The 17638-nt window shown below is 31.2% G+C and overlaps 1 protein-coding gene across 4 annotated transcripts in view; it reads left to right on the top strand.

Moving 5' to 3' along the window:
- The window catches only part of LOC130890698 (uncharacterized), a 46555-nt gene that overhangs the window by 15726 nt on the left and 13191 nt on the right, over positions 1–17638 (top strand). For all 4 annotated transcript variants that reach the window (XR_009058777.1, XR_009058776.1, XM_057794927.1 and 1 more), the window contains exons 3-5: positions 2077–2474; positions 10830–10984; positions 12655–12885. Coding sequence is in view for 2 of the 4 variants with exons in the window: in XM_057794927.1 (XP_057650910.1) it covers positions 2077–2474; positions 10830–10984; positions 12655–12885 (784 nt within the window). In the remaining 2 variants the exon portion in view is untranslated. The remainder of the gene's footprint in view (positions 1–2076; positions 2475–10829; positions 10985–12654; positions 12886–17638) is intronic.

The following is a 17638-nucleotide window of genomic DNA, read 5'->3' as shown; positions in this document are numbered from 1 at the left end:
CAAGAGTCTTTGAGAAGTGTGTAAAATTTGGATTTATAATTTTTAATATGGCTAGTATCGAATTTATTACGTTACATAGACACAAGAAAAGTAAAGGAAAACTTGATAAAAAGAGATATTTTTGAAATAGTTCATTCATATAGAAATAAAAAATCAATTACTGGTAAAAAAACTAAGTCATTTGAGCAAAAAGATTCGTTCAAACCCATCAAAAAACCTTCCTTGGTACAGTGACGATTCTGCGCAATAGAGATTACGTGTTCCAATCAGATAGTAACCATTTCACGAACGTTTTTATTTTCTGTTCCAACAGACTTAGGTATCGTTTGGGAACCGTTTCCGTGCATAGGAGGAAATTGCGCAGGAAATATCCATAAACGATTCTGATAACCGTTCCAAGGACGGTCCCGACTAGCAGGTTGGAACAAACTTATTGTTATTAATTTCAATTCAACTATGGATAATCTGAATTGATAATTACTTATTTCTCATTAACCAACATTTAAATTTTGACAATTGAATATAGATAATCTTTATATGTTTTTTTATATTTATTGCGGGATGTGATACAATTCATGTCTGTTCAGAAATATTTTGAAAAGAAGCGAAATTCGATCGATACGTTGGTAATTTCATTATTTTATGAAGATAAAAAAAAACCTTCATATTTAAGAAATATCTGATACAGAGTTTTATCCCCCTCCTCGGATATTACTAAATAGTTGTACATAGCTTAGTGCTATTGATTAAATTCATTCATTTGCACTTATCTATGCAATACATCTTCTTGGGATGTTTTCAAACAATGGGGATACATATCTGAGTATCTGGGTGGAAGCGGTAGATGTGGAAAAATTATTAATTTTTATTTATTCTAAAACTACCTGAGCTTAATATGATTCCGCATTAGCATTAATGAAAATTAACTGGGTCTCTAAAGCGTTATAAATATTGTGGCAGTATATTGACCACCCTTTAATTCCTATATACCTGTAATTTCAGGTTTCTATCCAATCAAATCAGTACATATATTTCCGTACGATTTCCTTATTGGTGAGATCGATACAGAAACTTCCTAGCATTAGAAGTATTTTCCCAGAATTCTACAGTTATTACGAGAATTTCTAAGAGATATAAGACACGAGTAACGATCATCGGCTATTTGTTGTTGTTACTTTGAGTCTATCAGTTCCCTGTCCGTCAGAAACAGTTTCAATTTCCTGGAACTGATCAAGCATCTTTGAAGTAACACTAAGATACACTTCAAGTAATCCGATAACTGAAGAACACTCTTCAATAGTCAATTTTCATTATCGAAATACCCAAACTCCTTAAAAACTTAGTAAAGCAGTACAATATTTTCATACAAGTGAAAATAATCAATTCTGAATGCTTATTACACATCCAGAATATGAAAAGTGACAAAATCGTCGCAGTCTCGACGCATGAAACATAGCGCCCTTTTACCGTTAGCAATCAGTAAATTATAACGAAAATCTTGATTTATGAAACGAAGTTTCCATGAAAAATGAAACAAGAACAATATCAACATTTCTATTTATTTAATGATTTTGTCTTGACGTCCATTGAAGCCAATTAACGTCTATTGTCATTTAATGTTTATTAGTGTATTATGTCGATTGACTACATACAACTATATAGAAATTAAATGCAAAAAACTCAAATTCGCTACATGCTTCCTGTGAGGAGGTATCCCTGCTACAGACAGACGGGCGGACGGACAGAACGCTAATAATTTTTAGCGAGTTTTTTTGTAAAAAATGCGCTGAGAATTTTCCAATAAAAGCCATTAATTTTTTTCTCCAATTATGGCAAATTTCATAATCTCAATTAGATTCATTTAGCTCCGAGTACAGGACGATATAGATAAATCTTTAAATTTTGATGATGATTTTGATGTGCCTGTGAAGAGAAATATCAATCATCCTCAGCTTCTTGCAAAACATGGGTCTGTAAAGTATATTTTTAAGGACTCGAGTGTTTTTTTTTTCGTCCTTATTTATAGATACTAATTTTTGTGTTTGAACAAATAATCTTATATTGATTTTCTCCTAGAGACAATATCAACAAAAACTGCACTTCGACATGTGGTACATATAATCAGTATCCGACACCTACTTCAACACCAACCAGCTTCCCAATCTACTCAACACCATCATCGACGATAAGAAGATACTTTTCACCGACTGCATCTTCCGTTTATTCCACAAAAGAACTGTCTCGGGTAACAGAAGGTGCGGAAAAACATTTTCCAGACTTAATAGAAAGTTCGCCAAAAAGTAAATCGTTTGAAATGAAACAGTATAGTGCATCTAGAGCTGCAAGTGATAGTGGAAGTGCGTCGGATATAAACGAAATATTTTGTACGTTACCGAGGAAAAAAGAATTATTACAATCCACGAGGTACAGAAGTAATGATAGTCAAGCGCCCTTGTTGACAGATAGTAGATATGGTGAGTAGAGATGATTTTCACACAACGGGTTTTACTAAGAGTTGTTCATAGATTGACTGGAAATGCACAAAAAATATTTAACTCAAAAACGAAATATTCTCCATTGTTGAGACTCAGATCTCCATTACAAATATTCTAAAAATATTGAAGTTTATTGTTTTAAAGTTCTCTACTATATGTTGATTAAACTTGATAAACGTTTGAGCGTGTCAAAGTACTTTAAAATGCGTTAAAATTCAATTTCTCATTCTAGTTACTTTCTACTGAAATATTATTCTTTCGTCTGGAAGCAATACAGTTTGCATTTAAAGATGATTTTTAAATTCTATAATATTACATATTCTTTAATAATTTAACCAACAAACCAAGAAATTTTTTTGATTCGAATCCTAAATTTCCGTTAAACTCTATTAGTTATTCAAGACTTGGATTATTGAAATTATATTGGTGAGAAATTATGTACTTACAATGAAGTAGTGAGTAAATATTTCTTACAAGCCTATGAGCATCAATACTTTCTAAATTTAACTGATAAAAAATATTTAAAAATCAAGCGACGCCGATTTGAAAGTAAAATTCAGATTTTTCAAATATATTCTGTCAAATCATCTATGAGTATTCCTTCAAAACGCTTCGGTTCATAAAGAACTAGCTTTCAAAACTTTTCAAAGTTGCTTTGCATATGTGACTAATTGCAACGAGTGCTTCATTAAGACGTTCCAAATACGTTTGTGTTTTAACTTAATAAACAATAGGCTCGAATCATTCTAGAATATTAATAATAAAATACTCTTTATGTCGAGGGAAAGGAATATTTGATTGAAGTGTTTTAGGTTGCATTTTCGTATTTTTGCTAAAGTTTCTTGAAAAATATTGTTCTGCTTTATTGTAAAAATTCACAGATAAATTTTGTAAAGTATCTTCTAATTATATATTCATTTTTGTTTGAATAACATTTTCTTAATAACGAATTTTCTTGGAATCTGGATGAACTCAACATCGTCTGAAATTAGAACACAAGAAAAGCCCAACTTAGTTGCAAAAGTTATAAATTATGATACATGGCTGCGTCAGATTGAACAGAAGGAACATAATTCAAAACGGCTTTACTTTACTGATGGAACCAGTATTCAGTTACTTCTTGAATGGTAACGAAGTCGGAAAATTAATTGAGCGTATCCGTGGAAACACAGTTAGTTGTTTTGGTATTTCGATGATATCCACAAAAAATCTGAGGATAGAATGTTAAATGTGTGATGATTGTAATGAAACGATCGGCCCTTTTAAGTAAAATAACCAAAGGTGTATACTTATAGTTTAGTTGAAAATGTTCATTCGCACAATTTCAATAGCAAAAGACTAAACAGGATAATAAAGCACGAAAATTCATCTTTTTGTGTGATCATACTTCAAAACCTCAAATGTGTAAAATGTAAAAAGCTCAATTAAGTTCAGAAGTATGTATTTGTGCAAAGAATATCTAATTTCACGTAGAAATTGTGATACTTATTTCAATTAATTATTGCGATTAGCGGACTACGCACACTGTTTACACCACCACTACACCAATACTCACAAATACACTATCTGACGTGTGTTTCGATAACCAAGTTATCGTCTTCATAGATTGGAGGTAAACTAAAACCTAATATGGCTCGATTGACCTGTTTTATACTGAATTTCCCTACCAATAAACCTTCTTCGGCAAAAATTAATTCCAGCGAGAAAACCTCCTTGGAGGAGTGGACTACTCTGACATTTAGCACATTCAGTGCTTTCAAATACAACCAACCATTCATTATTGGATACATTTTTTAACAATTTTACATTATTAATACTAATGTCCTGATAATGCCTGGCAGTATGATCAGCAATACTCGATTTTTCGATGCGTCCATAATTTAAATGAGCCATGTGCTCTTTAAACCAGACAAAACAGATCTCTTAGTCTTCCCAATATACTTCCCGCCAAAATCACAACAGCTAATTTCGTATATACCATTTTTTTCCAAATTTGATATTTCATCTTTACGATTGCCCAACAATTGTTATAATGTATTTATAGATTTATAAACCAATCTAAAATCTGCTCTGTTAAATACTCCTTCCAATCCTTAACATATTTACATTTCTTTCATCTTAACCGTTGAGTACAGCTACATCCTCAATACAGGTCTTTTTCTTATTGTACCTCTCGATGGTAAGAGAAAAGTGAAATAAACGATGTACCAGGAAATGGAGACCGGCCATCTTATGTTGGATACAATAAATAGAATCAGCCGGGATATACCTGAAAGTAGCGGAGTGTTCCCTAAATAGTAAATTTGGAATAGATTGGTATATATACCTAACCATCAGTCTCTGAAGATAGTAAGAGTAAGAGAGAAAGTGTTGGTGTAGTGGTAATGTAAAAAATGTGTTCAGTATGAATATCACTAAAAGTTCCAGAAATTCCAGCTTAGCGACTAAAGTAAGCTAAATGAATCAAAATAGAATATTAGGATATTATGAGTAAATTTTAGAACTTTAAAAAAAGAATTTGATGTGTTGAATTACTTCAGAGTTAAAATCAAAATTGTGCCGCCGCGATATTGTGAATTCACTTAGGAAAAACAAACAACGAAACGAAAAGAGAATAAATAAATTTTTTTAATTTCTTATTTCTTAGACCTTTTGATATATTGTTGCTTATTAATATTCTTGATTTTAGGTCTCTTCTTTTTTAAAATTAGTTTTTTGAATAATTTTTGAAAGAAAGATAAAAATTGATATTTCGACTTTTCCTTGAGTCTCTATCACAATATGAGATTGACACTGACAATTTGTGTATTTATATCAATCAATAGACCACCTACGTCATGAACATCGAAGTAAGAATAAAATCAAAATAGAAATTTTTTCTAATAAGAATAATCACATCTCAAATATGTGGCAGTACTTAATCAATCAAATTATTTGTAGTTTTATTAGAATTTACAAAATTGAGCTATATATTCACTTAAATTATTTAGGTCTTTTTTATCATTTATAGCTTTTTAGTTCTTATGAATGTGAACCATTTCTAAAAATTCTCTTTTTTTGTGTATTAGATTCCGCTCAAAGAATTTTTGAATCTTTATAATTGAATTTATGTTTTTTTTATATTTCATGGCTCGTTAACGCAACGTTTTTTTATCTTTTAGTTTGTTTTCTAAATATTGAGAGGTCTGCCCTGTGTAGACAGCCTAACAATTAGTACAAGGCACTTGATGTATAATTATTATAATTTTATATCAGAAGAGACCTAGATTACTGTAAAAGAAGAAGAAAGGATCATCAAACATGACAAGACGGTAGAAACCCAGCAAAATCCACTACTAGAGCAATTGTTAAGACCAAAAAACCCACAAAGACTGGAAAAAAGTCTCATCACTCATCAATTTTCATACTCGTCAAGTATGATTTTCTGTTTTGTGCACCCTTAGTAGACTGCTTTTCAAAGATATTGGAATATTTCCAATTTTTTAATTTTATTTATCAATCAGACCATGGTCGGACAATATCTATCATCAGTCCGAAAATTGAACACATGAATCAATTGAACCAAGACCGTTTTGAAAATTTCACATAAATCAACGTATGGAATAGGGTGAAACAGTCATTACACAATGGCACATTGTACATACAGGGCGATTGATTAGTGTGATAAAGTTCAGTGCTGTCTTTGTCCTTTCATATTTCAGTTTGAAAATTTCAGGGGTTATACTTAGTTTTCACAGTTTAGAATTATTTCCAGTCTTACATAGTGCTCCAGATTGCTGTGTCATATCAAAGTAACATTTTTTTTAATGAAACACCACATATTTTTGGAATTAGCTCGAATTCCTCATCATGTGCTGTATTTGAAAAGTTATAATTAATATTTAATTAAGTTCAATACCATGTAAATGTAAGAGAAACTTTTGTGCAGTTTTCTTAGATGGATCACCCTATATTTCAGTTAGTATGAAAAACATATTTATTTTATCAAGCTTTCCCTATACCTGTAATTATCAGTTCTTCAGATATTGACTTTTCTGTGCAAAATAATGATTATGTACCTATATCGAATCATTTAACAATTAATTATGAGTTTGCCATGATATATTTGTTATTTGAACTAGGGCAAAAATGAATATCACTAGTGATGAAATGATTGATATTATCTGGATATTGGTAGAATGCAATAAAAAGACATTACTAGGAGCAAAAGTTTACCATGAATGTTTTTCTGAAAGAAGGCAACCGACAAAAGCAAGCTTGGAAACATTAATGGAGTGAATCAATCGCACGAGTTCAGTTAATTATGAGAAGCAGCAACGATGGAGAACTTCTGTAACAGACGGAAATGGAATTAATATTTTGCTGGCTGAAAACACACACACAAGTGCAAGTATTTCCAGCGACCACGAACCGAGCTATATACTACAGTGTACAAAAAATCCTTGATAAAAACAAAATGCACTCTCATTGAAGTTGATTTTGAAAAAAGCGCAGCATTTTGTAGGTGATCTTTTTAAGAAATTTATCAACACAGGCAAACTTTCACCACCATTCATCAACCAATCCACATCGCATAGTGACAAACAGTTGAACTAGATGGTCTTTGAATGTGTGGAAAGGTATTGTTGGTGAATTTATAGTAGAACCATATTTTTTTGAAAAACATATAAATGCTGAGATATATTTAGATTTTTTAGTAAACCGATTACCTCTTTCATTCGAAGAATTCCCACTTCGTACACATCAAAGGATTGTGGTTTTTGCATGTTGATGAGCCTACTCACGTCAATCAATAAATTAATGGTGAACTGAATGAACAAATTCCTGGAAGATGGATAGTAAGAAATGGTCTAGTACATTGGCCGCCAATGTCACCAGATATCAGTAAAATGATCCTATTTTTCTGGAGCCACATTTAGGAAGAAGTGTATAAAATATCTTCAACAAGGGATGATATGATGGAGTGAATACGAAATGAATCTCGAAATTTTTCTATAAGAAATGTTAGTGATTCTTTCAATTATCGCTTTAAAGCGTGAACATATGTTGTCTTTGGAGGTCATTTCGAACCCCTATTGTCCTAATCATCAAGATGTATACGTATACTGTAGTAAAAAGGATAGTTTTATGTTTTTTTCTCTGTAATTTATCTGTAATATACAGTTTCTTCTTAGCCAAGTCACAATTAATTGTTAAATGATTAGATATAGCTATATAATCGTTGCTTTATACAGAAAAATCAAAATATCTCAAGAACTAATAATATTAGTAGTACTTTTCGATACTTACATAAAATAAAAGGAGATCCATTTGAAACAACCAAAAAAGTAATGTGTGGGTATTTTTATTCAGATTCATCCAATATTAACGGAGCAAATAATTTTTCAAAATATTCACTACTATTCGAATGCTTGGTCGCAACAGATCTTCATTATTGATTTTCTCTTGCATTGTATTGGGTACTGAACTTATTACCATTTTCATGAAAATTCACAACCCTATATTATTGTAATAGGAAAGTTAAGTTGATTCGTAATATGCAATGAAATATGTGGTGTTTTATTCAAGAAAATGATATAGCACAGTATTCTGGAGCCCCTATAATATTGTAAATAATTTTTAATTGTGAAAACTGATGATGGCTTTAATCCCTCAAATTGATATCTTGAAGAACAAAATAGACACAGAACTTGATCACACTAGTTAATCTATGTTCTGAAAACAGTTCTTGTCCATTATTGGATATGTCTTCTTCTCCTGCTTGATCATCGATATATAGTCTCCAACATTCAACATTGTTATTTACCTCTTTCATAGTAACGCAGAAATTGGACATCGCTGTCTACCAATGCCACAAAGTAACCCAAAATAATTTCAGAAGGATCAGTAAAATAGGCTTTTTCAATAACTCTAGTTCAGCTATTTCATATGCCTTCCTCCAAGTAGTTAAATCTTGGGGTATAATTATGCGAACATGAATATCAGAATATGGGGGACCTGAGATAGATAAAGTTGTCTCCACATTCTAGCCATTACATTCGTCTGGTTTATTATTGCTTTTATCAACAAGAGTAACATTATTTTTAGATTCAGTACCCGCCCTTCTCGATCTCTCTTCAGTGCCAAACTTCTCGTATATTATGGAAAAACTTTTCTTGACCTGGAAAATATAGCACCATTGATGTAACCTGTTAGGACAGAACATTCTAGGAAACAAAAACCTATTGTAAATGAGTCAATGCTTTCATGATTGAAAAAATTGTATATGCTTCTATTTGATTTCGTACATAATTATATACTATGAATACTCAATAATTTGTGAAAAACGATTTGAAATGCAAAAAAATACACTACATGTGCTCTCGATAAATTTGAGGTTATCTTAATTTATCTTCTTCTTCATCTATAAAAGAGGATGCCCTGATTGACTGACATTCACTCATCAACCAAGGCTATTAAAGATAGAGACATTAAATTTTGAGGGTATGTTTGTATCGGTGTGTAGAGGTGCGATAAGAAAGGCTTTTGCGAAATTTTGATTTTAAAGGAGTAAAACTGGTTATGTTTGCAAATTCGATTTTTTCATTTTTCTCGACCGCTAATTGAAATATCGACTTCGTTTATTACTAAAACATTCTCCGTACAAAATACCTAAAAATCAATTTCTGCGATTTTCAAAATTTGACTTGGAAAGGGTTCAAAGAGTGAACAAAAATGTTTATCACGGAACCATATTTTCAGCAATTCTTCAAGACGAAATTAGATATTTTTAGAAATGGGTCCCGTGTGAATATCTAAAAAGGAATTTCGTTTTGATTTCTTTAAAAAGGGTTAAATATAAAATTGGATTTTCAGCGTTTTACGCAGCAAATTCTGCATAGATAAATGAATTTTTCATAATGTGAAGGAAACCGTTTTCAGTTTTTTCAATATCTCTCGCCGCGGCACACATGAAATATCGGAAATGGTTCTGTATTTGTTTTCCATTCAAATTATCAATTAGAAATTATGCTATTACGAATTAAATTCCTAATTTACTAGGAATTAGGAATTAAACTATCAATTTACTTTTACTATTGCTTATTGTGGGTCAATAAAAAGTCTAACATCAATAGGTGTGATATTTACCGATAATTCTGTGACGATCTTTACCTACTGAAGTACATGTATATTACGCGAGGTTCAATAAACCGCGGGCGAAGCCGCGACGGGTATTACTAGTACATATATAAAAAAAAACAAAACAATAGGGATTTTTTTTCAAAAGAAACTTTCTTTATATATTTTGATAAATTAAACTTTCGTTATCGTGAAGAAATTTTGTCGAAGTGTCGAATTTCTATCTTTAATATCCTTTAACCTTGATTATCAATATCCTCAATAATTAATTTTAATTTTTCTCCAAATTATTTCCACGTAATTGACATTTAGAAAGATTGAGCCTATGTAGATTCCAATATTATACAATAAATTCGTTCATAAAACAGTCTGGTAATACCTCTCTTCAGTTGTCTACGGTGGGTTTTCCATACGAGTTTTATTATCAGGACAACTTTTATGATGTATAATAGCACTGTTGTCGGTGTTGTAGAAATTTCGTCCTTTTCCATAAAGTTGTCCTGCTTGCTTCCATTATTTACCCCCTAAATTCGTTAACTAATTTCCAAATTTCATCTGTGAAAAGAGGCGGCCGTTGTTATTACACTAATCATCAAAAGTGATTGTACAGTCCTCATGTGTTGTAGAAGGGCGAGGACCTCCAATTAGTGGGAACTCAATAAAACGATATCTTCAAATACATATTTAATAACGCTTATACTATGTTAAGTTCACTGATTTCTACACTACATGTGTGTCTATCTCTATATTTCGCCGTTTCACATATATATTCAAAAAAATATAAATATTATTATTTATAAGGTGAAAGATATTGATACAAGAATTATTATATTACTATATTGTTATTTTACTTAATAGACATTTATAGTACTCTGCAATTCATGTGAGGTCGGTATTTATCACCAAAATATGGAATCCAGCTCTTACAATTATAAAAAAATTGATTTCTCACATAATTATCAGTAATTTGAAGACAATTGTGAACAATTATTCCCAAACATTGGAAGTTATTTAAATTTAATTGCCACGTTTTTATATACAAAATTATTATTCTGGATTAATACTGAAACGTCATAAATTGGCTTAACTATTGTGTGAAGACATATCGGATTGAACGATTCCTTTGCAATATCCCACCTCATTGTAAAGATGACCGTCTACATGGGACCCACATATATAAAATAATCAAGGGATTATCCCTTCCTTTTGTTGTAGGTAGTAGCGGTGGAGAAAGCATTCACGGCGGTCAAGACAGACTAATGTCTGATACTCCCAAGTACCCCTTCGCTAGCTTGAATAGAAACAGGGTAAATAAAATATCAAATAGTTATTTGAATTTGACTCGAGAAGAAGGTCATCAAAACAAAGAGGTGAGTACAAAATTTTTTAGAGAATATTCAGTGCGACAAATTTATATAACTATAACCTGATATTATGAGTAAATATTTGCTTTCAAAGTTTTTTTGAACAAAAAGAACTCATAATAATGTTTCTTTTTTGGTGAAGGCAATGCAAAAGAAAAAATTGTAAATGAAACAATGTAATGAAAAAGACACTGTGAAAAAAGATATTACACCGCTATGTTTTTAGTATCCACCAAATCCCATAAGCCAAACGTTTGGCAAAAGCTGCCATATTGCTGCCATATATCGCTATCATAGAGATGCAAGTATGGTTGATATCAATTACGCTACGAGTTTACGAGGATATATCGAAAAATTCTTAGCCTACTATAGAAACAAACAAAATTTCAATGTCAAAATATTTTATTACTCAACATATTCTCCTCTTAATTGGATATATTTATTACAGCGAACCTGCAACGTCTCTAGACCTCTAAAAAAAATGTTTCTTCTTGCTCCACAGCTTTTATTACCTCCTTGCTGGAAGAAAATTTACAACCTTCTTTTTTTCAGTTGAGGAAAGAGTTGATCGTCAGTCGGAGACAAATCTGGTGAATAAGGGGGGGTGTTCTAGTAATTCAAACCCTAAATTACGAATTTTTTGCATGGCAATATGAGATTTATGTCGAATAGTAATCTCCAGTTATTGTTCTACCCTTATCCAAAAAATCAATCATGATTACTCTATGGCAATCCCAAAAAACTGGACAAAGCGATGATTCTACCCTTGCTCGCTTTTGGTCAACAGTCAAACATTTGGGGATCCGTTTCGCAACAATTTTTCTCATGTCCAAATTGATGTGAACTATATGATGAACACGTTAGTATGAAATATCCAGTACTTCGGATCCATTTAAGCCCAATTCTACGGTCTGATAAAAACATATCATGAACTGCATCGATATTTTCGAGGACTGACACAGAAACTGGCCTTCCCGATCGATCATCATCTTCAAAGGAAAATGTACCTCTTTTGAAGATTGCAGTCCAATTTTTCACGCATTCGAAGGACATTGATCACCAAATTTATTAAGCATATTTTCGTAAATCTGCTTACCTCTTAACCCTTTTAAATACAGCTACTTGATGATGGCTAGATACTCCAATTTTCTGATTTTCACAATTTCGGTGGACATCTTATTCCTTTCAATTTATTGCGTAACTCTGGTTTAGGATTACTTTGATCTTTTCTCGTTGAAGTCATTGATATTTCCATTCCAATGCATATCCAGCAAAAATCCATTTTTTTTTATTTTTTCTAATTCCAATTTCTTCGAAGCAGAGTCACTTCCCATTTCTGGAGTCTTGTACCGATAGTCCTGTGATCACTCCGTTGGTTTCCTGAATTGAATTTTTCGTGATTCTTAGTATCTTTTTTTGTTTTTTCTCCATTGATTCTTGGCTAAATCGCTTTGGATATCGTAAAATTACTACTATTACTACAAGTTTTAATAGTATATTTCAGTTTTTCCAATAATTTTTTCGATATAAATTTTTACAATATATCGATTCTATTTGCCAACTTGTTGTGGGATTAATTCGTTGTAAAATTGTGCGGTGATTCAAATCTGAATTGATATTTTGAGTATGACATCCCATATATGTGCCACAAATAAGTTATTATTCTTGAATTTCAGTTAACGACTGATATGAGCGCCACCCCTCTTCTGGATGTTTCTAACCTAGAAAATCGCATTTGGTTTAACAAAACAAGGGAAAGAATATCCCCTACATCTAGCACTACTCCAAACGCCAATTCGTATGATTATCATGCTGCCCAGCTGGAGAGGTTCCTTGAAGAGTATAGAAGTCTACAGAAACAGTTGACCAAGATGAAAGAAACATGCGATAACTTGTGTATGGAAAAGGTAAATCAAAATTATATCTCTTGTGAACAAAAGTATTTTAAGAGTTAATGTCATGATACAGTGTGGTCTTAAAATGAAGTGTAACTTAATAAATTTTTGATTTCTAACAGATTTTGAGATAAAACGTGAAGTTGAGGATAAACGATTCAATCAACTTCATAAGTCGATGGAAGTATACAAACATGTATCTACCTTATTCCGAAAATTTATCAACTTCCAGACTAAAATTCTTTCCCTATTTTTCGATCATATATACGTCATCAGATTAACACAATGTTAACTTTATTAGGACAATCCTGACGAGGTCCACGCTGGGAGCGCATCAAAATAACCCTATTTAAAATAAATTAGTCTTATATCAGGTTTCCTTGATCATGTCCATATAAGGAACCTCTCAGGATCACCTTATTTAAAAGAGAAATATATCTTATCAGGTCATCCTGACGAAGTCCACACTTGGATTATATTAGGTTAAGATAAGACTATTCTTCCCGAATATTTGAATTATCAAATCATTCATCTTGAACCATCTATGAATTTCAATACAACAAATTCTCACATTTTACTTTTAAAAATAAAATTCTATTCGGGTAATTGTTTGTGAAAATATTATTTTCAATATATTGAGAATTTTTTATAATCTTCAAAATTACTGATACGATAGTGAATACTGCATAATTCTAATTCGAATTATTCGAAAGTTATTGAAAAAATACGTGTAATCAACAGGAATATTTCATTTATTCAGATGTCTAGATCAGTGGATTGTTATTTGACGGGCTTGTTATAAGTTATCACTTCCTCCCTACCGCTAGATTCTTTTTTGTACACATTATTTATTTAATGCTGATAAACTGTCCAGCTGGCTACTTTATTGTACTTCTTTAGAAATCTACCTGTCAGGATATCTACAATTGTCGCAACTAACTGTGCCATTTTGCCATTTCGCGATTCTATCAGAAAAGTCTATTTTACAACGAAAATGAGAGTCTACATCAACCTTCGACATTATGGCTCCACAAAATTCCATTCTTTGGTCTTGATCATCTCCGGATAATTTCGTACTACCGTTACTTTATTCAAACGGAACCTATTCTTTTTAATAATGGATTATCTACAAAACTTTGCATAAAGCTTGAGGAATTTAATCAACTGTCTTCAGTTTTAGAGCAATTTTCAGTTAAAGTTACTTTTCAAGAGAATTCACATCGTTGAAATGAACTAACTCTCTATTATGATCGACAGAAGAATCGTTATTCTCTACTGTTTGGTAAACAAAAACTTTAAAAATTATCTCATTACAATTAGTACAGAAGAAAGCGTACATCAATATCGAAAACTATTCCACCTAAATTTTTTTATGCGATCCACTTCGAATTGCTCACTTATGATATAAATGTATGTTGCCAAGGGACAATTCCGTGTCATATTGTTTAAACCGAAATTGTTTAAGAAATTGCAGAGAATTGATATTTTTCAACCAAACAAACTATATTTTTATTGAAAAATTAATGAAAAAGGTTCCATGACTTTTCACCATAAGGTTAATATTTCTAAGAATATGAATGTTTGAAAAATCTTAAATTTGGGTAATTTTCACCAATAAAAAACATATTCAAAAAATTAAACATGAATAATATGTTTCCCAATTCTTTATATAATAGTAAATAATATTTTAAATGGATTATGCTTGTTTTTCAAATGTTAATTTTGTGTGCTCACAAGTATGCGTTGTTCACCTTTAAGTATCGCCGTCACTTTCTGATTCATGCGCTGCAACGGTGCAATATTTTTAATAATTACATTGTCTATAATTTGTTTTCCATAAATTTGAATTACTTTCTTTTAATTTATTTCAATGGCACAAAAAAAGCTTCAGAAGTAATAAAAATAAAAGAAAATATTGATGTTCTAGTCTCTCTTGGCCATAGCAAGTACTAAGGAGTTGAGAGACTTGTAACATTGTATGGAATATTTTGTATAAAAAAGGTAACACCGGGGATAAAGCTAGACAACTTATTTTTTCTCGTTGCTTTGGCACTAATATTAATTTATCAAAAAGTCCGTACATATCAGATGTCTTGCATTTGCATTAACTCAAAGGTTCTATTCAAACATATATTAATAAACATGGATTGAATCCCAAAATTAAAACATTAGATTTTATCAATTTCGGTTACAAAATAAAGAATGGTACTTTCATTCAAGAACAGAACCTCATTTCAAATTGATCTTATGAAACCAGATAATTGTAAGAAAGCCTGTAAAACCAAAGCTTGTTACGGTTAAGAAATAATATTAGTTACGTACCTCTGTGTGGCGGTGATTCAGAGGACTGAGAGAATATAATATATTGAATTGATAAAATAAATACTTTTTATAAAATCTTCTTTCATTATTTCATACTTCTACATGTATAACATTCTTTTGACAATGCCATTCAATGTAATTACTTTGTTTTAATAAGAAAGAATATATAAACTGATTAAAAAGTAATTTTAATTACATGTTACAATTCATCCTCAAAAAACACAAATTTTATACAATCGAATTCTTAATAACATTACTATTTTTGAAAATCTTTTTAAGATGAATGATAATAACGATTCAGGACACAAAGAGACCATGCAACGCATGACTAGGAGAGAATTAGCGACACTTAAAGGAAAGCGAAACATACTTGTGAGCGCGACCTTAACAATTGAAAAACAGGTAAAACCAATTAGTGTCCTAGGGTGGAGCATTCGTTTGCAAAATTGTTTTAAGTCGTATTTTTTTTAATGGCCAAGAGGTATTCCTGATTATAAAAGTGTAAAATGATATCTTTTTATGTTATCATTTAAACAGATTAAATTCTTCTAATTTATTTAGGTTAACTTTTTAAGATAGTTAAAATATTTGATAAAAAATTAGGAATTATATCATTTCAATTTTTTAGATATATTATTTAATTCAGGAATATTAGGATTTTTGGCGATATTGAATTTTAAAAAATTCATAACCATTATTGGGTTGAGGATTCGATAACAAGTGTAGGAACTTTTTTAATTCGAAATATTGTAAAGAATATACAAAAATTAATTCATTGCAAAAAATGCCTTTTTTGTGGCTTATTCAGTTTTTCATTGTTTAAATAATAACATCAGAATATATCAAGTGTCATCTTACACTTTTATAATCAGGAACACCTCTCGGACATTTAAAAAAAATACGACTTAAAACACTTTTGCAAACGAATGCACCACTATGCTCTGATCTAAATGAAATTTTCTTTAATAGCTTTCATTAACTATTGTAAAAAGAACTAGGAAAAAATATCTTCTATTATCTAGTTTTTCAAATGTTTTACATGGGCCAAAAGTACTCATATTTGAGATTTGTCGAACCTTTGAAAATTCATATTTCTAAGAATATTAACCTTTTCTCGAAAAGTTATGAGACTTTTCCACTTTCCACTCAAAAGCTACTTAACAGATCATCATGAAACTTTTACACGGGATGTATAGGAAGTAACATCTCATACTTTTAATGAAACAAAAATTTTTTTCTTGCGTGAAATGAAAAAATTGGTTGTCAAAAAATACAACTTCTTCAACGTCATCAAGCATTCCAAGTCCCAACCCAACCCAGAGTATTGTAATACCGTGGCACTGAATTACCGACGGTCACGTCAATATCTAATCCAATTAACTATAATTTCTGCTGTTTGAAATTTTTTTTATTGATTGTGATTTTTATCGTCATTGCATATTCAGTATAAAACTATTTGATTTTTTGTGGCTGGGTGTCATTTTTGTGTTAGATGCTAATCATTATTCCATTCAAATTTAATAGGGTTCAATTTCCCGTCAAGCTTATCTTTGCTGTTACTATCAACAAAGCACGAGGACTGACATTACAGGTGCATTGAGAAAAGCCATGCTTCTCTCATGGTCAACTATATGTAGCCTGTGAGCTTAATGCCTGGAATTTACACATATTTGCACCCAACGGAAAAACCTACAGTCTACAAAATTATCCTAGATTGCATTTATATATTTTTAAATTGTGATAATTCAAAATTATTTATTTTTGTTACAGAAAAATATATTTTAACGTTTGTCGTTCCCCTAGGTATTTTTTTGTTATGGTTGTGGTATTAAAAACACTACAGAACAAAATGGTCGTTCGGGTTCTGAAAATCTTGAAAAGCATTTATCTTCTCGTTCCGTTTCTCTTATTATCTTAATTGTACCTGTTTTATCTGATTCACTGATTTTATCCACTTCTGTGGTGGGTTTATCTTTATCTGAGAATATTGTCAATTCTGTTACTACCTATATTTGTCCTCTGTTTGTTAGGAAACCAAATAGTAATCGTCCTTATATAATTGTCAGAGTTTTGAATACTGAAGCTTCTGATTAAACCTTCAATTAATCATTCATTGTAGGCATGGATTTTTGATTATTGATTTGTTTGCGACACTTGTTCCTTAAGACCGAATTGTTCGAACTAACTTCGTAGAGCATGTGATCGATACTGGCGATGCAAAGCTAATGACATGACAATATCCCTTGTTTCCGTATATGCAAAAACTCCTTGTAAAATAAGTAGATGGGATGTTGAATCTCAAAGTTATTCAACCTTCAAGGTTATTATTTCTGATTCCTATCCGTTAGCACAGGTTGGTAAACTCCGAGACGCAAATTTCTTGATGCTATTGATTTTAAAAAGGCTTTCTTGCAAATACATTTATCTGAATATTGTCGTCCGA

The sequence above is a fragment of the Diorhabda carinulata genome, chromosome 2 (assembly GCF_026250575.1).
Source record: "Diorhabda carinulata isolate Delta chromosome 2, icDioCari1.1, whole genome shotgun sequence".
NCBI classification, from domain to species: Eukaryota; Metazoa; Arthropoda; class Insecta; order Coleoptera; family Chrysomelidae; genus Diorhabda; species Diorhabda carinulata.
Note: the sequence above shows the minus strand (reverse complement) of the source record. Positions and strands in the feature narration are given on the sequence as shown.